At 47.0% G+C, this 18015-nt stretch overlaps 1 protein-coding gene across 1 annotated transcript in view; it reads right to left on the bottom strand.

Moving 5' to 3' along the window:
- slc6a7 (solute carrier family 6 member 7) overlaps positions 1-18015 on the bottom strand; it is a 92184-nt gene that overhangs the window by 14509 nt on the left and 59660 nt on the right. Inside the window, exons 8-12 of the mRNA XM_073044423.1 lie at positions 17877-17980; positions 16253-16372; positions 15059-15176; positions 3382-3516; positions 2511-2610 (exon numbers count right to left, since the gene is read on the bottom strand). Of these exons, the coding sequence (XP_072900524.1) occupies positions 2511-2610; positions 3382-3516; positions 15059-15176; positions 16253-16372; positions 17877-17980 (577 nt within the window). The remainder of the gene's footprint in view (positions 1-2510; positions 2611-3381; positions 3517-15058; positions 15177-16252; positions 16373-17876; positions 17981-18015) is intronic.

The raw sequence follows: 18015 nt of genomic DNA, 5'->3' as shown, positions 1-18015 counted from the left end.
ATTTCCACAAGGAACCCCTCTGTTTATGGGAAGAGGTCTCCAACTCTAAGCCAGGCACTCAACACTTCCCAGTCTGCTCAGATGTTTTCCATTGGTTAACTTTTCTTCAACAGTGATCATTTCTGCATTTTTCTGGGTTGTGCTTTTACCTAAGTTTAGTGGTGTGTACTTCATATCAGAATTGCACAAGCTCACATGGAGTGCTGAATCCTGTTTATGTTGATGAAAATATATCCTTAAACATTTTATTCGACTGTGTAAATTTTTATGTCTGTTATTCCTTCTGTCCCAGGTAGTGTTACTCTAAGTGTGTTTGAGTGTACATCGTGTTTTCTAATAAAATTTCTCATTTCAGTTCTTATTTTTGTTTGTAAGTTTTCCGGATTTGCTGTGGACTAAGCTATTTTGACAAAAGAATACATTAATATGGATATAGCAAAAGGGTTTATTCCCTTTGTTATATTCTTACTGTTGTGCTCTGTTTGTCAGAGTTTTGGAAGTCTTGAAGTGAATTCTGTTCAAAGTTTTCCCTTTATCACATTATGATCTGTTTTCTTTGCTTGTTGATATCCCAGATACTTGTATGGTTCCTAGTCATCCATCTGTTGTGTTGTATCCAGATGCCAGAAATCCAGAGTAACACACACAAAATGCTGGAGGATCTCTGCAATCAGACAGCATCTACGGTGATGAATAAACAGCGGATGTTTCAGGCCGAGACCTTTCTTCAGGACTCCTGCTGCTCGGTTTTACATTCTACTAGCTCTGTTGCACCTTACTTTATGTTTAATGTTCTGCACTTACTCAGTCCAAAGTTCATGTTTCTATCTTTAGAAAATAGTTCTACTATTTGAATTAGTTGCTTTAGTTTTACTGATTAATGAGTATATAATTTCAAATCATCTATGTGTAGACAGTGTGTCAAGGTATAACTTGTTTGGTTGTCTCTAATTTGATACCTTATTTTTGTCTGATCAATAAATTAGATTATTATTATTATTGCCTATGGTTATTATTAGTTGTTATTGACCCAAAATATAAATTCTGTTATACAGAGTCATTCAGGATCTGGCGTGTTCACCCTGCACACAAATATAGGACATAGAAGAAGGAGGGAAGATTTGATAGAAGTATACAAAATTATGATGGGTATAGATAGAGTGAATGCAAGCAGGCTTCTTCCACTGAGGTTGAGTGACACTAGAATTAGGGGTCATGGGTTAAGGGTGAAAGGTGAAATATTTAAGGGGAACCTAAGAGGGAACTTCTTCACTGAGAGGGTGGTGAGGGTGTGGAAGGAGCTGCCAATGGAAGTAGTGGATGTGGGTTCCATTTCAACATTTAAGAGAAATTTGGATAGGTACGAGGATGGGAGGGGTATGGAGGGCTATGGTCCAGATGCAAGCCGATGGGACTAGGCAGAATAATATTCAGCACAGATAGGTGGGCTGAAGGGTTGTGGTGTTCTATGACTCGATGATTATCTGTGCTTATGGTCATAGTCATCGTCCTTCAGCCCAATATGTCCACACTGACCGAGATGGCCATCCAGGCCCGCATTTGACCCATATCCCTTTAGACCTTTCCTACTCAGTGTTACTGTACTTGCTTCACATTTCCTCTGACAACCACCACCCCCGGGGTGAAAACGTATAGGGGGATGTCAGAGAGTGCTGAGTGGTGGAACATCCTGCCAGTGGTGATGGTAGAGGTGCTTAGGGACATTAGGGAGATTTAAGGGACTCTTAAATGGGCACATGGCATTACAAAAATGTTAAGTTATGTAGGAGAAAATGGTTAGATTGATCTAGGAGAAGATTAATGGGTTAGCACAACATTGTGGGCTGAATGGCTTGTACTATGCCATAATGTTCTATGTTCTATATCCTAAACTCTCCCCTCTCAGCTAAAACCTATGCTTTCTAGTTCTTTGTTCCTCAACATAGTGTGTGCACTCACCATTTATACACTTCTATATGGTCACCCCTCACTCTCCTGTGCTCCAGTGAATAAAGCTCCAATCTGCCCAACCTCTCTCCATAACTCAGTCCCTCAAGTCCTGGTGACATCCTTGTAAATATCCTCTGCACTCTTTCCAGTTCAATGGCATCTTTCCTCTAGTAGGGTGACCAAAAGCGAGCATAATGCTCCAGGAGTGACCTCACCAGTGTCACCAGGAATGATCGTAAACACCCTGGTTCCTCCCTCGTAGTTGCTGCCTGACCTGCTGAGTATTTCCCTGCCTTTGCCTGCTGGTGTTCCACAATTAACTTGTTAAATCTGCCCTACTGCTGCTTCAGTGAACATCTCCCAGATCCGGGAAACCGGGGCTGGAATCAGAAACATAAATACAAGTGCTGGTGAGACTCAGCAGGTCAGGCAGCATCTGAGAAGAGAGAACCAGTCAATGACCCTCCCTCAGAACTGATTAACCATTTGCCCCTTGTTACCCAAATCTTCACCAGGTGAAGTCTGTCTGCCCTGAGGTGGGAGATCACAGCAGAGCCTACCGTAGAAAAAGGCGATGCCCAGGCACATGAAGAGGGTTATAATGATGAGACCGAAACTGGTGCTGTAGGAGTCTATTAATGTGAACCAGTAGATGCCTCCCTGTGTGGAGAGACAAGAGACAAAGCTTTTCACCACATCAACACGCCCCATTTGGTGAAGGAACCCCCAACCACCACACCCACCAGTCATTTTGTTGAGGATATTTCCGGGAATTCCATGGGTCATTAAGTTCAAGATGCCTTCTTCAAATGTCTCCTCCTTATGTGTTGTAGGTGTCAGGGCCTGCTTATGTCTCCTGTCTAGGGTTACCTCTAAAATTCCTTTCAATACTACACTGCCATTGGCCTGTGACATTATTTGTTATTTGATATCAATCTGTGGCTCCCTATGGGAATTTGAGATTTGGCACCAGATTCCTCTTCATTCAAGTGATGAGATTGACCCTGTATCCCTACTGGCTCCTATACAGAGCTGATCCTGTCTTCCCATTGGTTCCCAAGCCCTGGAATAATCCTGTATTCTCATTAATTGCTATGATGTGATTGACCCTGCATTCCTATTGGTTGCTAAGATCCAGTTGACTTTGCATCTCTGTTGGTCACTATGATACTGTTGTCCCTGAGCCCTATAGTTGGATTGTCATGCATTGGCCATTAGTGAACTTGTTTCTATTGGTTTACATGTTGGAGGGGGTGACCCCACCTTCCCATTGGTTGCTATGATGGTGTTGACCCTGTCTTCCCATGGGTTGCTATGGTGTTGATTCTGTTTTCCAGTGGGTTGCTATGATTGTGTTAGCCCTATCACATTGGTTGCTATGGTGAGGCTGTCTAGTGTTGCTACGGGATGCGGTATTGGGATGGCTCTGACCTCAGTGATGAGAAGCAGCCCCAGGAGGTAGAAGGAGAAACAGAGAGTGGCCAGGAATATTGCCTTCCATTTCCTTTCCCGAAGCACCGGAAACTCATCTAGAATGGCAGTGGTAATTCCTTCCAAGTTCCCAAACTGTAAAGTAACAACAGGAAGGTAAATCAGTGAGGGCAGCTTTGCAAACTTGTTCCATCCTCCAGGTCAAACCAAGCCCCCAATGTGACCCATCAGTCCATGTTCATGTTCCCAGATAGTGGATTTCCCCCCCCCCCCCACACCAAATGAATCCCTCTCACACCCATGGATACTCTCTCCCATCACTGACTCCCCCACACCCACTGAATCCCATCCCACAGACACTCTCCCTCATCACTGACTCCCCCACACCCACTGAATCCCATCCCACAGACACTCTCCCCATCACTGACTCTTCCCCCTCCCCAACTGAATCCCCTCCCACAGACACTCTCCCCATCACTGACGCCCACACCCACTGAATCCCAACCCACAGACACTCTCCCCCATCACTGACTCTTCCCCCTCCCCAACTGAATCCCCTCCCACATCCCACAGACACTCTCCCTCATCACTGACTCCCCCACACCCACTGAATCCCATCCCACAGACACTCTTCCCCATCACTGACTCCCCCACACCCACTGAATCCCATCCCACAGCCACTCTCCCCCCACCCACTGAATCCCCTCCCACACTGACTCTGCCCCCACCCACTGAATCCCATCCCACAGCCCACAGACACTCTCCCCCCACCCACTGAATCCCATCCCACAGCCACTCTCCCCCCACCCACTGAATCCCCTCCCACAGTGACTCTCCCCCCACCCACTGAATCCCATCCCACAGCCCACAGACACTCTCCTCCGCCCACAAAATCCACTCAAAGTTCTGGTCACCTCATTATAGGGAGGATGTGGAAGCTTTAGAGAGGTTGCAGAGGAGATTCACCAGGATGCTGCCTGGATTAGAGAGGGTGCAGAGGAGATTTACCAGGATGCTGCCTGGATTAGAGAGGGTGCAGAGGAGATTCACCAGGATGCTGCCTGGATTAGAGAGTGTGCAGAGGAGATTTACCAGGATGCTGCCTGGATTAGAGAACGTGTCTTATGAGGAGAAGTTGAGTGAGTTGGGGCTTTTCTCTTTGGAGTGAAGGAGAATGAGAGGTGACTTGATTGAGGTGTACAAGATGATAAGAGACATTGAAGGAGTGGGCAGTCAGAGACTTTTTCCAAGAGCAGAAATGGCTAAAACAAGCAGGCATCATTGTAAGATGACTGGAGGGAAGTATCAGGGGTAGGTTTTTTTACAGAGAGTGGTGGGTGTATGGAATGTGCTGACAGATGTGGTGGTGGAGGCTGATACATTAAGGAGATTTAAAAGATTTATTCAGGAACATGGATGATAGAAAAATAGATTGGTCAGAACAACATTGTGGGCCGAAGGGTTTGTACTGTTCTGTAGTGTTTCATTGACAGGAAGAAATGGTGGGACTAACGTTCTGAGCTGTGTATATTTCAATGCAAGGGATATTGTAGGAATGGACCTACATGTGGAACTATGTCATTACAGCCATTAGTGAGACTTGGTCTCATGTTCTTGATATCTCTTGCTCTTTTATTTATTTTCATTATTATTTCTTTTGTATTTGCACAGTTTGTTGTCTTTTGCACATTGGTTGTTCGTTCATTCTGTTGTGTGTGGTCTTTCACTGATCCTATTGTGTTTCTTGGATTACTGAGTCTGAATGCTGTTTTCTGGCAAAGGTGTACTTGGTCAGTGAGAGGCCTTCAAAAGTGAAATTTTGTGTGCACAGAGTTTGTATGTTCCTGTCAGAATAAAAGGCAAAGATAACAGGGTTATGGCTTTTGACTGATATTGAGGCCCTGGTTAAGCAAAAAGATGGAGGTGCATAGCTGGTGTACGCAGGCAGGAGCAAATCGGTTGCTTATGAAATGAAAATTAAGAAATGAAAGAGAAGGAAACACTGAAGAGAGAAATCAGGAGGGTTAAAATAAGGCATGAGGTTGCCCCAGCCAACAAGGTGAAGGAGAATCCCAAGGGATTCTACAGATTTGTTCAGAGCAAAAGGATTGCAAGGGACAAACTTGGTCCTCTGGAAGATCAGAATGGTAATCCATACATGGAGCCAAAGGAGATGGGGGAGATCTTAAATTGATTTTTTACATCTGTATTTACTCGGGAGATGGACACAGAGTCTATAGAAGTGAGGCAAAGCAGCAGTGAGATCATGGACCCTTTACAGATTACAGAGCAGGAGGTGTTTGCTGTCTTGAGGCAAATTCGGGTGGTTAAATCCCCAGGGCCTGACAAAGTGTTCCCTTGGGCCCTGAGGGAGGTCAGTGTATAAATTTCTGGGGCCCTAGCTGAGATATTTAAAACATTCGTAGCCTGTGGTAAACTATGTGTATACCTGGCTGGACACACCCCTCTGCTGACTGCTCCTGTGGCTCCTCCCACAGACCCCTGTATAAAGGCGATTGGAGGCACTGCTCCTCCCTCAGTCTCCAAGATGTTGTGGTCACGTTTGCAGCTAATAAAAGCCTATCTTTTGCCTCCCGTCTCCGAGAGTTATTGATGGTGCATCATAGCCACAGCTGAAGTGCTGGAGGATAGCTAATGTTGTTCTGTTGTTTAAGAAAAACTCAAGAATAAGCCAGAAAATTATAGGCCAGTGGGCCTGACATCAGTAATGGGAAAGTTATTGGAAGGTATTCTAAGGGACCGGATATATAAGTATTTGGATAGACAGGGACTGATTAAGGATAGTCAACAAGGCTTTGTCTGTGGTAGATCATGTCTAACCAATCTTATAGAGTTTTTCGAGGAGGTTACCAGGAAAGCTGATGAAGGCGAGGCAGTGAATGTTATCTACATGGACTTTAACAAGGTGTTCGACAAGGTCCTGCATGGGAGGTTGGTCAAGAAGGTTCAGTTGCTTGGCATTCAAGATGAGGTAGTAAATTGGATTAGATATTGGCTTTGCAGGAGAAGCCGGAGAGTGGTAGTAGATGGTTGCCTCTCTGACTGGAAGCCTGTGACTAGTGGTGTGCTGCAGGGATCGGAGCTGGGTCCATTGTTGTTTGTCACTTATATCAGTGATCTGGATGATGATGTGGCCAACTGCAGATGGCACCAAGATTAGGGGTGTAGTGGACTGTGAGGAAGGCGATCACGGCTTGCAGATGGATCTGCATCAGCTGGAAAAATGGGCTGAAAACTGGCAGATGGAATTTAATGCATACAAGTGCAAGGTTTTGCACTTCAGTCGGACCAGCCAGGGTAGGTCTTACACAGTGAACGGTAGGGCACTGAGGAGTGTGGTAGAACAGAGGGATCTGGGAATACTGGTACATAATTCATTGAAAGTGGTGTCACAGGTAAGTAGGGTCGTAAAGAAAGCTTTTGGTGCACTGACCTTCATAAATCAATGTACTAAGTACAGGAGATGGGATGTTATGTTGAAAATGTATAAGATACTGGTAAGGCTTAAATTGGAGTATTGTGTACAGTTTGGTCACCTGCTCACAGGAAATAAGGTTGAATGGTGTCAGAGAAAATTGACAAGGATGTTGTCGGGACCTGAATTATAGGGGAAGTGTAAATAGGCTAGAGTGTAGTAGACTGAGTGGAGATTTGATAGAGGAAAGTGCAAGCAGGCTTTTTCTACTGAGGTTGGCTGAGACTAAAACTAGAAGTCATTGATTAAGGGTGAAACATGAAATGTTTAGGGGAACTTCTTCACTCAGAGAGTGGTGAGAGTGTGGAATGGTGGATGCAGGTTTGAGTTCAAAATTTAAGAGAAAATTGGATAGGTACATGGATGGGAGGGGTATGGACGGCTATGGTCCAGGTGTTGGTCAATGAGACTAGGCTGAATTATGGTTTGATATGGACTAGATGGGCTGAAGGGCCTGTTTCTGTGCTGTAGTGCTCGATGACTCCAAATTTCACAGGGACTGACGGAGTTCCAGGACAGGCGTTGACACGGCCAGTTTCTGTAATGGAGCCTCTTTGGAATTCTGTGTGATTTTCACCAGAGTGAAACTCTGTAATTGCCCCTTCACCACACTGCCCCCTCACTGTGGCTGTGGCCTACAGGGATTTTACTCATTGCCTATATCAAACATTAATTCCAGGAGTACTGGACAGTCACGGCCAGAAATAGCCCTTGTTCCGCAGCTCGACCCTCTCTGCCTCAGTGAGGGCTGTAGATCTGGATACCGCTGGTCTTTCTGCATACGATGCTCCCCTCCCTCCGGCCACTTCAAGAGTATCAGGATGTAACATGCCCCTGGAATCACTCAGTTAACAATAAAGACAGATTCTGCAGACGCTACAAATCCAGAGCAACACACACAAAATGCTGAGGAACTCAGCAGGCCAGGCAGCATCTACGGAAATGAATAAGCAGATCATAGGGAGGAGAAAGACACCAGAATGAAGAAGTGAGGGAGGGGGAAGAGGAAAGCTAGAACGTGATCGGTGAAGCCAGCTGAGTGGGAAGGGTGAAGGGCTGGACAGGAGTGAGTGGACCATGAAAGGGAAGGAGGAGGAGGGGCACGAGGGGGATAAGATAGGCTGGTGAGGAGAAGAGGTAAGAGACCAAAGTGGGGAATAGAAGAAGTGAGGAGAGTGAAGGAAAAGCATTTTACTGGAAGCAGAAAATTGATAGTCACGCCATCAGGTTGGAGGTTACCCAGACGGAATGTGAGGTGTTGCTCTTCCACGCTGAGAGTGACCTCATTGTGATGCAAGGGGAGGCCACGGACCAACACATCGGAACAGGAATGGGGATAGGATTTAAAATGGTTGCCCACTGGGAAATTCCGCTTTTGGTGGCTGGAGTGGAGGTGCTCATCAGTTCATACTGTACTTGAGGGGCAGAGCATGCAGGGGAGAACTGCTGCCACCTGGTGGATACACAGGCAACTGCAGCACACCAGCCACTGACAGAAATCCAGGGCTTCAGGCAGATGCAGACAAATTGTCTCTGACGTGGCAGTTGTGAATTTTTGTCTCATTGAGCTTGACTGAGTTCTGCCTCAGAACAACCCATATAATTATGGGAGTGTGGCGGTTAGCATAACCCTATTACAGCACCCGTAACCGGGTTCAATTCCCGCTGCTGCCTGTAGGGAGTTTGTATGTTCTCCCTGTGACCATAAGGTCATAAAATCATAAGAAAGGAGGCAGAATTAGGCATTCGGCCCATTGTATCTTTTCTGCCATTCCATCATGGCTGATTAATCATCCCTCTGAACCCTATTCTCCTGTCTATTCCCCATAACCTTTGACACCCCAACTTACCAACCTATCTACCTCCATGTTAAATATGCCCAATGACTTAGCCTCCACAGTCGTCTGTGGCAATGAATTCCACAGACTCACCACCCTCTGTTTAAAGAAATTTTTCCTCATCTCTGTTCTAAATGGACGACCCTCTGTTCTGACACTGTGTCCTCCGCTATATAGATTCCCCCACTATAGGAAACATTGTCTACACGTCCACTTTATCTGGACGTTTCAATATTTGATAGGTTTCAATGAGATCTCCCCTCTTTCTTCAGAACTCCAGCGAGTAAAGGCTCAGAGCCATCAACTGCTCATCATGTTAACCCTTTCTTTCCTGTGATAATTTTCCTAAACATCTTTTGAACCCTCTCCAATGACGGCACATCTTTTCCTTACATAAGGGGCCCAGAACTGCTCCCAGTACTCCAAGTGCTGCCTGACCAAGGCCATATAAAAAGTTAACATCACATCCTTGCTTTTATATTTTAGTCGTCTCGAAATGAATGCTAAAATTGCATTTGCCTTCCTTACCATCATCTCAACCCGCATGTTAACCTTTAATTATCCAGCACGAGGACTTCCAAGTTCTCTTACATCTCTGACTTTTAAATTTTCTCCCCACTTGGAAAGTAACCTATGCCGTTACTCATTCTACCAGAGTATATGACCATGCTCTTCCCTGCCACCTTTTTTGCCCATTCTCCCAATCTGTCCAAGTCCTTCTGCAGACACCCTGCCTCCTCAACACCACCTGGCCCTCCACCTACCTTCCTATCATCCACAATCTTGGCCTGAAATTCCTTCATTCAAGTCATTGACCTATATTGTGGAGAGAAGCAGTCTGAATTCCAACCAAAGCAGAACACCAGTAGTCACTGGAAACCAGCCCGAATAGGTCTCCTATATTCCCACTCTTTGCTCCTGCCAATCAGCAGATCTTCTATCCATGCTAGTATCTTTCCTATAATACCAAGGGTTCTTATCTTGTTAAGGAGCCTCGTGTGATTTGTTTAGCTTAAATTCAAATAAACAACATCCACAAATTCTCCTTTGTCTATCTTGCCTGTTATTTCAACAGATTTGTCAGGCAAGATTTCCCCCTTAAGGAAACCGTGCTGACTTTGGCCTACTTTATCAGGCATCTCCAAGTACCCTGAATCCTCATTCTTAATAATGGACTCCAACATCTTCCCAACCACTACAGTCAGGCTAAGTGATCTGTATCAGGGGAGTACTCCATACACAGGGCTATTAGTATTATTAAGGATCCCACCCATCCATCCAGCACCCTCTGATTTTCTACCATCAGGCAGGAGACTACAATGCATTAAAACAGAAACGGTCAGGATGGGAAACAGTTTCTTCCCACAGGCCATCAGGCTTCTGAACTCCCTGCCGTATCATATTCAAAATATCACTGGTTAAACTGGGATGGGTACCTTACAATATTTAATATTAATGTTCTTTAGTTTGTTATTTATGTGTGATTTGCTGTAGATTTTATCCTTAAGCTATTGTGTGTTGAGTATACTACTGTGCTTTACACCCTGGTCTGAAGAATCATTTTGTTTCTATATATACTAAAATGTTATATACAGTACATAATATATAGTTCATGTATATAGTTTAATGACAAATAAACTTGACTTGATGTTTTCCTTTCTTCTGCTCCCCTCCTTTCTTAAAGAGTGGAGTGACATTTATAATTTTCTAGTCCTCAGAAACAAGAAACACCCTATTTCAGAATCTAGTGATTCTTGAAAGATTATTACTAATGCTGCTACAATCTCTTCAGCCACCTCTTTCAGAATCCTGAAGTGTAGTCCATCAAGTCCAGGGGACTTATCTACCTTCAGACCTTTAGTTTCCCAAACATCTTTTCCTTAGTAATAACAACAACACTCACATTTCTGGCATACTGCTAGTGCCTTCCACAGAAAAGACTGCTGCAACATTACTTTGTCCGCCATTTATTTGTCCCCCCATAACTACCTCTCCAGAGTCATTTTCCAGCTATCAAATATCCATTCTTGCCTCTCTTTTTATTCTATAGATCTGAAAAAAAACTTGAATAACCACTTTGATATTATTAGAAGGCTTACCTTTGTATTTCACTTTTCACTTTTTATGAATGTTTTGGTTGCCTTCTTTTGTTTGTAAAAACTTCCCAATCCTCTAGCATCCCATTAATTCGTGCTCTGTTATACACTCTCTCTTTTGTTTTAAGGTGTCTTTGACTTTCCTTGTCAGCCACAGTTGTATCACCCTCCCTGTAGAATAATTCTTCACCTTTGGGATGTATTTATCCTGCGCCTTCCAAAATTCCAGCATTGCTGTTCTGCCATCATCCCTGCTAGTGTCCCCTTCCAGTCAACTTTAGCCAGCTCCTCTCTCAAGCCTTTGTAATTCCCTTTCCTCCACTGTACTACTGATACATCTGATTTTAGCCTCTCCCTCTCAAACTACAGGATGAATTCTGTTTTATTAGGATCACGGTCTCCTACGGGTTCCTTTACTTAAAGCTTCCAAATCAAATTTGGTTCATTACACAACACCCAATTCAGAATAGCCTTTCCCCTCACAGTCTCAAACACAAGCTGTTCTAAAAAGCCATCTTGTAGGCATTCTACAAATTCCCTCTCTTGGGATCCAGCACCTACCTATTTTTCTAATCTACCTGCATATTGAAACCCCGCCTGACTATCATAACATTGCCCTTATGCTTCTGCTATCTCCTGTTGTAATTTGTACTGGCTATTTTACAGAGACCTGTATACAACTCCCAACAGGATCTTCTTAACCTTGCAGTTTCTTAGCTCTGCCCTCGAGGATTGTACAGCACGTGGGTTTCCTCCGGGTGCTCCGGTTTCCTCCCGCATTCCAAAGACATCCGGGTTGGTGGGTTAATAGGTCACATGGGTGTAATTAGACAGCGCAGAGACACCGGGCTGGAAGGGCCTGTAACCATGCTGTATCTCCAAATAAAGTGAAGTTGCCACCTACCCTGGATATTCCCTCTTCTCCCCATCCATCGGAACATGGTGCATAGACCGAGGAGCAGAATCAAGTCATTCCACCATTCCATCATGACTATCATATTATCCTTCTCAACCTGATTTTCCTGCCTTCTCCCCATAACCCTTGACATCGTTACTAAGTTTGATCCTATCACTTTAAATAAACCCAATGACTTGGCCTCCACAGCCGTCCATGGCAATGAATTCCACAGAGTTACCACCCTCTGGCTGAAGAAATTCCTCCTCATCTCCATTCTAGATGGACATCCCTCTATTGTGAGGCTGTGTCCTATGGTCCTAGACTCCCCCGCACTATAGGAAACATCCTCTCCACATCCACTCTATCTGTGTCCTCTGGTCCTAGACTCCCCCGCACTATAGGAAACATCCTCTCCACAAACACTCTATCTGTGTCCTCTGGTCCTAGACTCCCCCACTATAGGAAACATCCTCTCCACATCCACTCTATCTGTGTCCTATGGTCCTAGACTCCCCCCACTATAGGAAACATCCTCTCCACATCCACTCTATCTGTGTCCTCTGGTCCTAGACTCTCCCCACTATAGGAAGCATCCTCTCCACATCCACTCTATCTCTGTCCTCTGGTCCTAGACTCCCCCACTATAGGAAACATCCTCTCCACATCCACTCTATCTGTGTCCTCTGGTCCTAGACTCCCCCCACTATAGGAAACATCCTCTCCACATCCACTCTAACTGTGTCCTCTGGTCCTAGACTCCCCCCACTATAGGAAACATCCTCTCCACATCCACTCTATCTGTGCCCTCTGGTCCGAGACTCCCCCACCATAGGAAACATCCTCTCCACATCCACTCTATCCGTGTCCTCTGGTCCTAGACTCCCCCCCACTATAGGAAACATCCTCTCCATAAACACTCTATCTGTGTCCTCTGGTCCTAGACTCCCCCACCATAGGAAACATCCTCTCCACATCCACTCTATCCATGTCCTCTGGTCCTAGACTCCCCCCACTATAGGAAACATCCTCTCCATAAACACTCTATCTGTGTCCTCTGGTCCTAGACTCCCCCACTATAGGAAACATCCTCTCCACATCCACTCTATCTGTGTCCTCTGGTCCTAGACTCCCCCACTATAGGAAACATTCTCTCCACATCCACTCTATCTGTGTCCTCTGGTCCTAGACTCCCCCACTATAGGAAACATCCTCTCCACATCCAGTCTGTCTCGGCCTCCCAATGGGCAGAAGATACAAAAGCCTGAAAGCACATGCCACCAGGCTCAGGTCAGCTTCTTCTCACTGTTATAAGACCATTGAAGGGTCCCTAGTACGGAGTCGTGACCTGACTATCTACCTCATTATAACTTTGTACCCTTTTGTCTACCTACACTGCACTTACGCTGTAACTGCAACAATTTATTCTGTATTGTTATTGTTTTACCTTGTTCTACCTCAATGCGCTGTGTGAACAATATGCAAGACAAGTATCTGACTGTCTCTCAGTACATGGGGCAATAATAAACCAATAAACCAACGCTGCCCTCCTGAAATGTGTTCTCCAGACCTGGACAAAGATCTCCAGACCCGGATGAGGGTCTCCAGACCTGGACAAAGATCTCCAGACCCGGATGAGGGTCTCCAGACCTGGACAAAGATCTCCAGACCTGGATGAGGGTCTCCAGACCTGGACAAAGATCTCCAGACCCAGATGAGGGTCTCCAGACCTAGACAAAGATCTCCAGACCTGGATGAGGATCTCCAGACCTGGACAAAGATCTCCAGACCTGGACAAGGGTCTCCAGACCTGGACAAAGATCTCCAGACCCGGATGAGGGTCTCCAGACCTGGACAAAGATCTCCAGACCTGGATGAGGGTCTCCAGACTGAGACGAAGTTCTCTCAGAACATGGGACAGGAATAAACCAATAATTCAATTTACCTCCTGTACAATAAAGATGAACTTTTGATATTGCCACACTTACTTCAGATGGGGGGGAGGGGTTGTTGGTTCAGCCCATACACTGATTCACAACTCAGTTTAATAACTTCTGCAAACTATTCTGACCCACTTTGGAAATTTCACTTCTCTTCTAACATGAGCTGGTCAACTCTGTGAAATCCACATGAAAATTAAAATCACCCATGGGAGTCCCTCTGCATTTGCAACAGCTTGTCTATCCTCTGCACTTAGAACATAGAACAGTACAGGCCCTTCAGCCCACAATTTTGTGCCAACCTTTTAACCTACTGCAAAATCAATCTAACCCTTCCCTCCTACATAACCCTCTATTAGATTCTTGAATAGTCGCATGAACAGATACGGGGAGAAGGCAGGCGACTGGGGCTGAGAGGAAAAAGGATTCGGCCATGATAAAGTGGTGAAGCGGACTCAGTAGACTAAATGGCCTCAGTCTGCTCCTGCATCTTATGGTCTTACAGTGTTTCTCTATCATCTATGTGTCTGTCTGTGAGTCACCATAGACCAAAGACTCACTGGTCTAGAATTCCCAGGATTAGCCCTACTGCCTTTCTTGAAAAAGGAATGACATTTTCCACATCCAGTCATCCGGTACTACTACTGTGGCCAGTGAGGATGTAAAGATCATTGCCAGCAGCAATCTCCTCCCGTAGTAACCTGGGCTATATCTCTTCCAGCCACGGGGACTTGGGTATCCCAAAGTCTTCCAGAAGTTCCAGCACATCATCTTCCTTAACATCGATATGTTTTACCATATCAGTGTGTTCTCTGCTGTCCTCACAATTGTCAAGGTGCCTCTCACTGGTGAATACTGAAGTAAAGTATTCATTAATGACCTCCCCTACCTCCTCCAGGCACGGGTTTCCCCTTCTATCCCTGGTCGCCCCTACATTCACTCTAGTCTATACATACCTCTAAAATGCTTTGGTTGTTTTCCATAATCCAGTGCACCGAGGCCTTCTCATGCCTGCCCCCCCCCCCCCACCCCCAACTCTCCTACGTCCATTCTTGAGCTCTGTCCATGTAACTCTCTGGATCCCTGTCTGATCCCTGCTTCCTAAACCTTAAGTAGGCTTCTTACTTCCTCTTGACTAGATGTTCCACATCTCTTGTCAACCATGGTTCCTTCACCCAACCATCCTTTCCCTGCCATAAAGGGACCTTATTGAACAATGGAACAATATTAGCCACTCTCCAGTCTTCAGGAAATTTGCCAGTGGCTAACGACAGAGCAAATATCTCGAGAAGGGTCTCCGCAATTTCCCCCCTGAGGGCAAGAGTGGAGAGAGGAAGACGGACAGGATCAGACTGGGAAGTCCAGCGCTGGTCCATAGGCATTTATCCACAGGAACTGACGGTGTTTATTACCAGAGTATCGATGCCAAGAGTGAAGAGCATTAGGAAGAATAATATCGACCAAATGAAGGAGCCAGGCAGGAGAGCGAGGGCCTCTGGGTACGCCACAAATGCCAGGCCAGGACCTGAGGTGGACAAAGAGAGCAGATAACAACATGTCTGGGACATGGACAGCACACGCAGTCCACACTGTCAATCATTTCACACACCCCGGGCCCCTGCCCATCCGTGGCCATGCTTCCTTGACAGCTCAGACGTCAACAGGATGGGAGAGAGGCAGCTTCACTCTGTGTCCGACCCCGGGAGTGTGTGATGGGACGGTGTGGAAGGAGATTCACTCTGTGTCCGACCCCGGGAGTGTGTGATGGGACGGTGTGGAAGGAGATTCACTCAGTGTCCGACCCCGGGAGTGTGTGATGGGACAGTGTGGAGGGAGATTCACTCAGTGTCCGACCCCGGGAGTGTGTGATGGGACGGTGTGGAGGAAGATTCACTCTGTGTCCGACCCCGGGAGTGTGTGATGGGACGGTGTGGAGGGAGATTCACTCTGTGTCCGACCCCGGGAGTGTGTGATGGGACGGTGTGGAGGGAGATTCACTCAGTGTCCAACCCTGGGAGTGTGTGATGGGACGGTGTGGAGGGAGATTCACTCTGTGTCTGACTCTGGGAGTGTGTGATGGGACGGTGTGGAGGGAGATTCACTCTGTGTCTGACCCCAGGAGTGTGTGATGGGAGGGTGTGGAGGGAGCTTCACTCTGTGTCTGTCCACAGGATTGTGTGATGGGAGGATGTGGAGGGAGATTCACTCTGTGTCTGATTCCGGGAGTGTGTGATGGGACAGTGTGGAGGGAGATTCACTCTGTGTCTGATTCCGGGAGTGTGTGATGGGACAGCGTGGAGGGAGATTCACTCTGTGTCTGACCCCGGGAGTGTGATGGAATGGTATGGAGGGATCTTCAGTCTGTATCTGACCCAGGAGTGTGATAGGATGGTGTGGAGGGAGCTTCACTCTGGGTCGGACCCTGGGAGTGTGTGGCTGGACGGTGTGGAGGGAGATTCACTCTGTGTCTGACCCCGGGAGTGTGATGGAATGGTATGGAGGGAGCTTCACTCTGTGTCTGACCCCGGGAGTGTGTGGCTGGACGGTGTGGAGGGAGCTCACAGATTCTCCATTGAAGACTGACAATAATCACTATCTCACCTGAGTCTGCCACGTCGCTCACCTCCACGCCCTTCTTCCACGCCATGTGTCCCAGGATGGAGAAAATGGCAAATCCAGCGAAAAAGCTCGTAATACAGTTGCCGGTAACGATGACCAGTGTGTCCCTGGCAGAGATGACCCGGGTTACTGATAGATCTGGCCAGCGGTCAGCTCTTCCCACTGTCCAACCATGAGATGTCACTGACAATTGGTTTATTATTGTCAGAGATACTGAGGTATTGGTGCCCATTGGTCTCAAAAAAGGCAGCGCGGTGCTCACGCGCCTGTCTACACCAACGGTGGTGAGGTTAAGAGGACTGAGAGCTTCAAGTTCTTCATAACATCAGAAACGGGAGCAGGAATTAGTCATCTGGCCTGTCGAGCTTGCGCCACCAGTCAATAACATCATGGCTGCTCTGGCTATGGAAAGCATTGGGGATCTCCCACGCAGAGGAGTTCCACCACATGGGGATTTCAAGAAAGGGATCTCCACCTCAAGGGACTGCATGCTGGAGACCCTACCTTACACTCCACTGCAAGGGAGCTCCAGCATGAGGGATTTCAACCCTGTGAGGGATCTCTGCTCTGTGAGGAATCTCCTCCCTGTGAGGGATCTCCACCCTGTGAGGGATCTCCACCCTTAGAAGAATCTCCAACCTGTGAGGGATCTCCTCCCTGTGAGGGATCTCCACCCTGTGAAGAATCTCCACCCTGTGAGGGATCTCCACCCTGTGAGGGATCTTCACCCTGTGAAGAATCTCCACCCTGTGAGGGATCTTCACCCTGTGAGGGATGTCCCCCTGTGAGGAATGTCCCCCTGTGAGGGATCTCCACCCTGTGAGGGATCTTCACCCTGTGAGGAATGTCCCCCTGTGAGGAATGTCCCCCTGTGAGGGATCTCCACCCTGTGAGGGATCTCCACCCTGTGAGGAATGTCTCCCTGTGAGGGATCTCTACCCTGTGAGGGATCTCCACCCTGTGAAGAATCTCCACCCTGTGAGGGATCTCCACCCTGTGAAGAATCTCCACCCTGTGAGGGATCTCCGCTCTGTGAGGGATCTCCACCCTGTGAGGGATCTCCACTCTGTGAGGGATGTCCCCCTGTGAGGGATCTCCACCCTGTGAGGAATGTCCCCCTGTGAGGGATCTCCACCCTGTGAGGGATTTCCACCCTGTGAGGGATGTCCCCCTGTGAGGGATCTCCACCCTGTGAGGAATGTCCCCCTGTGAGGGATCTCCACCCTGTGAGGAATCTCCATCCTGTGAGGGATCTCTGATGTGAGGGATCTCCACCCTGTGAGGGATCTCTGATTGTGAGGGATCTCTACCCTGTGAAGAATCTCCATCCTGTGAGGGATCTCTACCCTGTGAGGGATCTCTACCCTGTGAGGGATCTTCACCCTGTGAGGGATCTCTACCCTGTGAAGAATCTCCACCCTGTGAAGAATCTCCACCCTGTGAGGGATCTTCACCCTGTGAAGAATCTCCACCCTGTGAGGAATGTCCCCCTGTGAGGGATCTCCACCCTGTGAGGGATCTCTGACTTGTGAGGGATCTCCACCTTGTGAAGGGATCTCTGATTGTGAGGGAGTTCCACCCTGTGAAGGGTCTGCACCCAAGGCTTCTCACCTGACCACGTTGTTGTCGAACTTGTTGTACGATGCCATGGACAACAGGCCCCCAAATCCGATGCCCAGCGAGTAGAAAATCTGGGAAGCAGCATCATTCCACACCTCAGGAAAACAACGGGAAGCTCAGTGACATGGCG

The sequence above is a fragment of the Hemitrygon akajei genome, chromosome 4 (genome assembly GCF_048418815.1).
Source record: "Hemitrygon akajei chromosome 4, sHemAka1.3, whole genome shotgun sequence".
NCBI classification, from domain to species: domain Eukaryota; kingdom Metazoa; phylum Chordata; class Chondrichthyes; order Myliobatiformes; family Dasyatidae; genus Hemitrygon; species Hemitrygon akajei.
The sequence above is the reverse complement of the archived record's forward strand: the minus strand, read 5'-3'. Positions and strand labels throughout refer to the sequence as shown.